Source organism: Vicia villosa, linkage group LG6 (assembly GCF_029867415.1).
Source record: "Vicia villosa cultivar HV-30 ecotype Madison, WI linkage group LG6, Vvil1.0, whole genome shotgun sequence".
NCBI lineage: Eukaryota > Viridiplantae > Streptophyta > Magnoliopsida > Fabales > Fabaceae > Vicia > Vicia villosa.
Window position 1 is genome coordinate 154470754 of NC_081185.1, and position 9597 is coordinate 154480350.

The 9597-nt window shown below is 32.9% G+C and overlaps 2 protein-coding genes across 2 annotated transcripts; one reads left to right on the top strand and one right to left on the bottom strand.

The window, feature by feature from the left end:
- Positions 1-2580: 2580 nt before the first annotated feature.
- Positions 2581-3873, top strand: LOC131610635 (stemmadenine O-acetyltransferase-like). Its single transcript, XM_058882635.1, has one exon. The coding sequence runs from the start codon at positions 2581-2583 to the stop codon at positions 3871-3873; it is 1293 nt and encodes a 430-aa protein (XP_058738618.1).
- Positions 3874-3923: 50 nt separating this feature from the next.
- LOC131610634 (double-stranded RNA-binding protein 2-like) lies at positions 3924-8257 on the bottom strand. Its single transcript, XM_058882634.1, has 4 exons — positions 8106-8257; positions 6116-6363; positions 5650-5869; positions 3924-5247 (listed from the first exon to the last, which is right to left on the bottom strand). The coding sequence occupies exons 2-4, from the start codon at positions 6359-6361 to the stop codon at positions 4154-4156; spliced, it is 1560 nt and encodes a 519-aa protein (XP_058738617.1). The 5' UTR covers positions 6362-6363; positions 8106-8257; the 3' UTR covers positions 3924-4153.
- Between the last annotated feature and the right edge of the window lie 1340 nt (positions 8258-9597).

The window sequence follows — 9597 nt, forward strand, 5'->3', positions numbered from 1 at the left end:
AAGTTAATTAATAGCCCAATCTCAATTTTCCCTCCACGACAGGTGTCACAAACAATAATCCTTCAACATCACACAAACATTTAGAAAACATGCAGCGAAAATATTAACAACATTCAATATTTGTCATCGCATGCTCACCTCCTTTCAGGGTATCATTGCAGCAGAATCATATTAAATTCAAGAATAAAACGTAACAACCTCAACTTGATCTTATAAAGACTTAACTTTCATAAAATGGTTCAAATGGAGTTGTAACGTCCAACTCATAACACTTCAAAGCAACTCAACATAAACAATATTAAACATTCAACGAAATAGAGTAATCAACTTCAAACATAATAAAAATGCCATATTCCCGATGTTACAAAATCAGAGCACTAAACCACTAGGAAAGCGATAAACAAATAGAAATAACTTCAAAAGCTATCTTCCACTTACAACAATAACTTCCAATCCTAATTATCATCAAGATTTCCATGGTGGACATCATCAAAGCAAAGAGGGTGAAAATTCACATCAATAAGATAAATGGCATAAGCTGCAAGGTAGAATTACAAACATCTACACATGTATCACAATATTCACATAATTTCATTCTCACACCCAAATCCATCAACATATTCAATACAATCACATATTCATCATTTAAATTATGCAATGAGACTCGCAACATCAATTAGACTCATACGCATATGATACCATATTATCAAAAGTTGGTTCACTCAGGAACTGGGTTCGCCCTGCTCGAACGCCGATTCCACCTTACTCGAATTCAGGACAAGTCACCAATTCATCCTGCTCGGATTGCAACTTACCTCTTTCATTAACAATAACAACATAACGAATGCATGTCAAAACACGTCAATGCCAGTATGCCACAACCTAATGTTTAAAGTCTCCTCCCGACATTAAACAAACATGCATTGACCCAACGATAATAGTTCTCCCCGCTCGAACTATTATCCACCAACACAACAACGATATCACTATTATACAACCACCTCAACATAACAACATCATCAACATCACTGCTCACAACAATCAATGCAACATCATCACCGCATTTGTACATATTCATCATTCATCAATTAAATCATAAACTCGAATAAATTCAGGTTTAATCATCAAGTCACACCAAAACATCCTCAAACAATAGCTAACACTAGGCCAACAACTAAAACAAATCTCAAAGAATCGAAACGACAAGCTAATTCCAGTAACTGGGCAAATTACGCCCTTCTTGTTATCATGACGGGTTACCCGTCACTATCATGGCGCCCGCCATAGACCTTAAAACATCAACACATCACCTAATGACGAGTAGCTCCACAATTGAGCGTGGGCTCCATGACGGGTTACATGCCATGGCCATGGCCCCCGCCATGGACCTGTAGAATGCAAAATTTGGTTTTCTACTATAGAGTTCAATTCAGAACTCTTATTTTTCATCCCAGACACTCACATTGATAAGAAAATATCAGAGAATCAATATATTAATATCACTCAACCTACACCTATAAATTAACACGCATAATAATCGATTATTCACCACTTTTAACGATTTAATCATCATATTCACCACTTTTATCGTATATGAGATATTGGATTTATTTGTTTAAGTTTGTTTCCTACCTTTTTTTTTTAAATGATTAAAAATCAATTTTATGATAAAAATGAAATATCTATTTCTATTAGCTTTTGAAGAAAATTATTTTGATAAAAGAATCAAAAAATAATATTTAGCATCTATAAATAGAATAATTCAAATCAAAATTTTCATGTATAAAGAATGTAAGTAAATTAATTCAAATCACTATAGATTATTCAAATTATTTTTTCTCTTTTATTTAAAAATAAGTATGAACTAGTGTTTGACTAATATTACCTATTGATCTACCTTTTTTGTTTTTTTTTCATAATGTTGTTTCTTTTCTTAGAGTATTCAACCACTGAGTTAAGATACTGAGAGATGATTTAAAAAAGGGCCGGTTTAATTTACCTTTAATTTTTTAAATTTTTATTTTAAATATTTAAAAATGATGTTTATAAAAATATTTTTCAAAGTACTACAAGTTTTTAATATTATTATTTTTTAATTAAAAAATTAATTTTGACATCCTAAAAGATAAATATGCATTATTAAAGATTAAAACATAGTTAAAATTACAATTTTTTTAAAAAATTTATCTAAAAAATGATTTTTATGAAAAGCTATTTGAAATAGTTTCAAAATTAAATACTCTTTTTAAAATTTTAATATCCAAAAAAAATCAATAAAATGATGAATCACCTAAAATATCTATTCAGACCAAATTTTCTTTAAAATATTTACAAAAAATTTATTTACAAAACTTTTTAATTAATTATTTAAAAAAAAGAAACGAGCCTTAACTTTTTTTTTTTAATTAATTATTTCAGATATGCTCATAAATCATACACTATATATGGATACAAACATCTTTAATTAATAATTTTAGATATGTTCATAATTCATACACTATATAAACACACACATGTCTTGTAATACCAATGTATTCAAACGACAACAATATATGAGAGTGATAGCATAAGTAATTAGCTATGGAGATTGAAAGAGTTTCTAGAGAAACCATCAAACCTTCATCACCAACTCCTTGTCACCTTAGAATATATCCACTTTCTTTTATAGATAACATGTTTGTTTGTAATGTTCCACTACTCTTGTTTTACAACCCAGACAAGAGTAATGACCAATTTTCAAAAATATCACAACTCAAAAGATCATTATCTCATGTTCTATCCAAATACTATATTTTTGCTGGCAGGTTGAAAGATAGAATTACTATTGAATGTGAAGATCAAGGTGTGCCGTTTTTGGTGACAAAGATAACAAATAAACTATCAGATATCCTCCAACACCCAGAAGAAAAATTGTTGAACTCTTTGTTCGCTGACGGGTTGCAATGGAAAGACGCAGATTCGAGTGTTGCTTTAGTAGCCATTCAAATTAATTGTTTTGAATGTGGAGGAATGGCTATAAGTATTTGCATGAATCACAGATGTGGAGATGCTTCCACACTTATTAATTTCATGAAGGAATGGGCTATCATCAATAAAAAATTACAAGAAGAAGAAAATGGAGAAGAATTATTAATAGTACCATTTCCTTTACTTGAGGGAGGAGCTTCAATTTTCCCACAAAAAAACTTACCTATTTTCCCACAATCTGTTCTTAATAGACAAAAGAATATGATAGGTAAACGATTTGTATTTCAACCAAAAATAATTAATTTTCTCAAGGAATTGGCAAGTTCTAGTTATGTACTTTATCCCTCGCGAGTCCTAGTTGTAAAAGCTTGGATTTACAAGCACGCGGTTTCATCAATGGGATTAAATTTCAAGACATCGTCGTTTCAAATGGCCGTAGATCTTCGCAAAAGAATGATACCTCCGTTGTCTGAAAAGTGTGTGGGAAATATAGTTTGGATGTCATCTATGATCGCTGATAAGGAGGAAATGGAGTTGAAAGATGTAGTATGCAAAATCAAACAAGGGTTGTGTGAATTTTGTGACATTTATCCAAAATTATTTGGAGGGAATAATTTTTCGTTGTTATCCGAGTTCATGAATAAAATTATTGATCTCAAATCTAAGAAAAAAGATGGGATTGGTTTTAGTAGTTGGTGTAATTTTGCAGTATATGAAGTAGATTTTGGATGGGGAAAACCAACATGGGTTACTACTTGTGGTTGTCCTTGGAAGAATTTCGTAATTCTGATGGATAGAAAAGATGGAAACGGGATTGATGCAATAGTGAGCTTGGAAGAGAATCATATGACTAAATTTGAGCATGAATATGTGGAGCTTCTTCGATATGCTTCTCCTAAGTTGTGACTGTTCATGGGATCATCTCATGATTGTGTTTTTTGTTGATTACATGTTTGGTTTGGTTTGGAATCATAGCTTATATGAGTTGTAATTTTTTATTTTTTTTACTATTACTACTACTGGTTGGAATCTATTCGTAGAGTTTTTGTTTACAATCTCTACAAAAGCATCCAACATATTATTTGGCACAAACTACTACTACACTTTTTAAATTCTATATTCAATACTCAGCAACATTTATATTTAACAACTAAGATGGCCAAGTTCAGAGCTTGTTCTTGAGACATCATTTGTCTTTTGGTTTTGAATCTTCTTTTTCCTTGCTTTTGGACGTCTCTGCCATGAACCTCCTTGGAGGAGCTGAGCAGACCGGAACTACTGATCTGATTCTCACAGGTGGGGCTATATTGATTACAGGAGTGGCTGTTCTTATCATGCCCGGACTTCGTGGGACCCCTGTTCTCAGCCTTGAAGCAGCAGTCATAGGTACTTCCCTTTGGTGCACTGTCGATGAAGTAGGGCTTATGGTTCTCACCGAGGAATATGAAGCTGCTGGCGGTCTAAAACATCGGTTGGAACTTGCTTGTGAACGTCCTATGGCAATCCTGGATGGGTTCTGCAGCTCAATGTTAACTGGTTTGTGTGCAAATCTCATGCTCCTATGAGAATCCCATTCAGATTTCGCACTTTGTTCTCCTCTCAGTTCATCATTTCTATTACTACTATTGCTTCTAGAGCCCTCGTGCTTCTGTCTCTCGATCACGGGAGCTGATGATGAGGCTCTTGTCTCATTGCTAAAGTTGCAAGCTGTGGGATCTTCTGTTTTTTCCTCGTGTATCTCTCTAATGATTACGGTTGACCTCCCCCTGTTTAACTCGGGAACGATTTGGTTTGGAAAGTAAAACGGGGGCCTTGGAGTTGCAATAGAAAACTTCGGTCTCATGGGAACTGATGCTAACTCGTTACCTGGAAAATAAAGATAGTGATCTGGTGGGATCACAGATGGCATTAAAGGATATATCTGCGGAGCGGGTGGAATAATTGGTCGAATGGTTAATGCCAACAGGCGATTTTGTTGCTGCATGATTTGTTCATGCTGCCAAATCTGATAAAGAACCAACTCAGGCGAGAAATTAGAGATTTCACAATGTTGGTATTGCATAGGAGACATCACTGGAGTTTGTTGGGTTGACACCAATGAGGCTGTATTGGAGTTTTGCCATCTATGTTGATGATCACATTTCGGAAAGTTCTTTGATCCAGATGAATGTAAACTTGCAAGGACGCGGGCGATAATGACGTGTTCCTGTTCTTCATTGTTTTTAGATTCGGAAGAATATGAGGATGAAGCTGAGGAAGATAACTGATGATTCTCTGACACTTCAAATAAATTTAAAACAAATAGAATATAAAGTCAGTCCTAGAAAGAAAAGAAGAAGCACAAGCTAGATAATGTCAAATAAAAAATAATAAATGGTAAATTGAAAATAACACAATGAGGTTATACTACAGTGGCAAAATGCACGCATTCAAGTTATTATTGACCGTTCGATCAAATCCGGATGGTTCAAGAAAATACATATTTTAGTTTTTGTTTTAAAATTTTAAATATCAAATTTAAATCTCTACCATCCGATCTTGATCAAAAGGATACCGGTATTCTTAATGTGTGAATGCGTGATTCACTGACTACAAGGAAACCCGGTCCAATTATACTACTCATGACTCTAAATTGGAAATATAAAGAAGATACTCGCATAATTACATCTGCAAAATGCTCACATTTTTTCAATGCAGACCAAGCAGCTATTGCCGCATTTTTCTGAGCCTGTTTCTTGGTTCTAGCTGGGTCACCAGCAAAATGCATTCCTGCAATCTCAACGGTACAATAGAAGTTAGGGACATGACCTGGTCCAGCACGAACGGTCCTATAAACTGGAAGGTTCAGTCCAGCTCTGTGGGCAGTTTCCTGGAGCAAATTTTTGTATACTCCTGTCTCGTCCTGTAAACATTCAAACAACAATTGTTACCTTTTAGTATATATCGAACGAGTAGTGATAAGAACACTCCTTCGAAAACTCTTCCTAACACTCATTCTCTTATTGGACAAAATTTATGCGGACCCTATGATAGTCTGTCCTAGTATTCAAAAGCATTATACATGAAATTACAATTGTTAAATAATTATGCACTTGTCAATCAGGTGATTACGACTTAGAAGAAAGAGAGGATGATAAAAATTTCTCACCAGAACTCTAGCTGCCAAAGTTCTAGAAGGACCTCTATTTGCCAGTGTGTTTAGAGCTACCTCAGCTGCTGCATGTTCGGCCTGTCTAAGGGTAGAGCAAAATGTAGGGCTTTCAAAGGTCTCTCCATTGAAGTTGACAGTTACCTTGAAACGAGGAGCGTGATCTGGCCCTTCACGAATACATGAATACGCTGGCAAGTTAAAACAGCTCCTTTGAGCTAATTCTTGCAATCGGTTCTTGTACATATCTGCACAGTGCACGCAAATGAACTTGCCAGCCTAAGATAAAATGAATTTATTTTTTTCATAATGCAAGGGATGTTTACACTTCTGTAAAACTATTTGGATATAGAATCGACAATACAACAGATTCTATTCCAGTGAAGCAATTAATAGATAATGATAACCAACAATACAGTGAATCTATGATATCAGTTTCGGATAGTGGCGCGGACATCCATAAAAATGGAACGAAACACAAACGGGAAGCTGAACGGACAATATTTTAGTGACGCGGACACTGATATAAATACTAATGAACAAGTAATTGTTAAAAACAAAAATAAATAATCAAAATTCATGAAGTATTCATATTTAGAAATAAAACCATAAGTCTTAAACAAAGCATACTTGCAAATGCCAACAAAATTCAATAAAATAACTTTGCTATCCTTAAAAATTTAAGGGGTATTGTTTAACGCGGCCGGAGCAGCCACGTCAAAAAGGCGTCGTTCCAAATCCAATCTCATTATTATGGTCGTACCAGCCGAGCCAGCCATCCGTGACGGAACAGCACGGCTTGACGCGGTTTTTTTGGTTTTGATGTTTCGTGCAGAGATAACGACCGGAACTGCTGAGTTTAATAGCATAGATGTGAACATATATGGTAAGGAATTTATCACATTCTGTTATATTCTATAACCCTCTACATTTATTTCTTTCTATTATTGAATAGCAAAAAACTCAGATCAACCTAACATTATACACTACGATATCGTCATAAGAAGGGGAGAAAGACAAAGAACCCCTTCAACTACATGATCTATAGAATCAGGCTAGCTTAAAATATGCAGGCAAGACATATCTAAAACATCTCAAACTATCTAGAGTTGTTCACTATGATACCAAAATAAAGCATACAACATCATACTCCAAATTTGATTTGTGCGTATGAGAGAGCATACTTGCAGGTAGGCAAATTAAGGATTTATTCAATAAACTGACAAAAAAAAATGAGCAACCTATTGTCCCAACAGCACTAGTAGTCGGCGATAATCTATGAAATACTAACACAGACACAGAAAATGAGTATGTAGTTGGTGATAATCTATGAAATACTAACACATACACGAAAAATGAGTATGTAGTTGAAACATAGACACTGATTACAATTCAAGAAAAACTGATTGAATGTAGCATGTGTTTGGCTCTGCATCGAAGAAAATTGATTATGTAAAATTGATTCTGGCTAAAAGTGAGTTGAAGGCAATGTGATTGTGTGTGTTTGGTTATGCAGTAAACAAAATTGATTTTGAGTGAATTGATTATGTTTTAAGTGTAAAAATCACGTTTTGACTCGAAAGGTACAAATTCTAACTTTAATTAGAATCAATACTATTTGAGAGGAACTAGCCCTATCAAAATCAATTCTAAACATTGAGAATCAATTCTTGATGCTACAAACATGAAATCAAACATGCATTTAACCAGATATGTCAAACACCAGATACACATTCAATTTGAAGTTTCAAAACTATATAGATAATAGTAAACAGAGGATTTTGGTACTATATATTAAAAAACACCATAAAAAAAGAGGTACAATGAGTAAAGCAACAAAAAAATGAAAAAGAAAGAGATTAGCAAAAAAATCCAGTGAAGCGATATTCACAAGGATCAGATCCCTTATATGAGAAAAAGAGAGATTGCAAATTTTTTGCATTGATGGATAAAAGTAAAAGAAAGTTTGATAGATAAGTAAGAATGAAACCTGTTGAAGTGAGTCTGTAAAGCGTAGCTGGAAAGGATCTAAGGAAGCAAGGTGAAGCAGAGAGTTAGGCGTCAGTGACCGAAAGTTGGGACCAAACTAAATAATAAATTACAATTAAATTTGTTATTATTATGAACTAAAGTCAAACTAAAAAAATAATGTAAGAGTAAGAGAATATAGCGCAAGTGTATCTTTGTACTAATTCAAGATGTAGCACGGAAGCCATAGTGGCAGCTAGGGATGCTCATGGACGGTTTTTGTCTATAACCAATCCATATCCATATATTATCCATTTGGTATAACCGGATTTTAAAACCAATTTTCATAACCGGATTTATTTTTTCAAAACCGGTTATAAACCGGTTATATCCATAACCAAATTTTATAACCGGTTTTAAATTTAAAAATTTCATTTTTAAAATTTAATTTTAAATTAAGTTATTAAAATATTTTTTTTTGGAAAATCGACTTTTCATATTTTTTAAAGACACGGTTTTTTAAAAAAACTCGAATTTTTCGTTTTTTTAAAATACTCGATTTTTTGTTTTTACGAAAAAAAACTCGATTTTTTCGTGTTTCCGAAAAAAAACTCAATTTTTTTGTGTTTCTGAAAAAACTAGATTTTTTTTTATTTTTCAAAAAAACTCGATTATTTCCGTTTTTAAAAAAAAACTCGATTTTTCATTTTTTCAGAAAAAACTCGTTCTTTCATATTTCTGAAAAACTCAATTATTCGTGTTTCCGAAAACTCAATTTTTCATTTTTTCGAAAAAAACTCGATTTATCATTTACTTTAGAAAAACTCAATTTTTTTCGTATTTCCAAAAAACTGAATTTATTCGTATTTCCAAACAACTCGATTTTTTAGTATTTTCGAAAAACTCGATTTTTCAATTTTTCAAAAAAACTCGATTTTTTTGTAGTTCCGAAAAACTCGATTTTTTCGTATTTAAAAAAAAAAACTCAATTTTTCGAAAAAACTCGATTTTTCGTATTTTCGAAAAACTTGTTTTTTTGGTATTTTCAGAAAATTCGATTTTTTCGAACTTTCGAAAAACTCGATTTTTCATTTTTATGTTTTTTTTTCTTTCTGCAAAATATTTTAAAAATTTATATATTTTTTTGATTTAAAAATAATAGACCAATTAAATTTTTATGTTGGATATGGATATCCAAAATATGGATTTGGTTAAAACCATATTAATAATATATCCAAAATATGGATTTGGTTAAAACCATATTGATAATTAACCGGTTTTTAATAACCGGATATGGATATGGATATGGATAAATCCAATAACCGGTTTATTTGAACATCCCTAGTGGCAGCCTCATACCTATATGCTTCTATTTGTTTGTGGTACCTATCCCGAAGTTAAGATATTTGAAGGAGAATTTTTCTGTTAAATTCAAACTCCTCTAGTACATCCTGGTCATTGAGTTACAAATCTTCTACAACCTGTAACAATGTTGTCGTTTGGTTAATAATAGG

Excerpts from the sequence above, each read along its gene's own strand:
- LOC131610634 (XM_058882634.1), bottom strand. The coding sequence starts at position 6,361 with ATGTACAAGAACCGATTGCAAGAATTAGCTCAAAGGAGCTGTTTTAAC. Across the intron at positions 5,870-6,115 it reads CTTTGGCAGCTAGAGTTCTG|GACGAGACAGGAGTATACAA; the intron begins GTGAGAAATTTT and ends GAATGTTTACAG. Across the intron at positions 5,248-5,649 it reads TTGGTCTGCATTGAAAAAAT|TGTCAGAGAATCATCAGTTA; the intron begins GTGAGCATTTTG and ends ATTTATTTGAAG.
- LOC131610635 (XM_058882635.1), top strand. The coding sequence starts at position 2,581 with ATGGAGATTGAAAGAGTTTCTAGAGAAACCATCAAACCTTCATCACCA.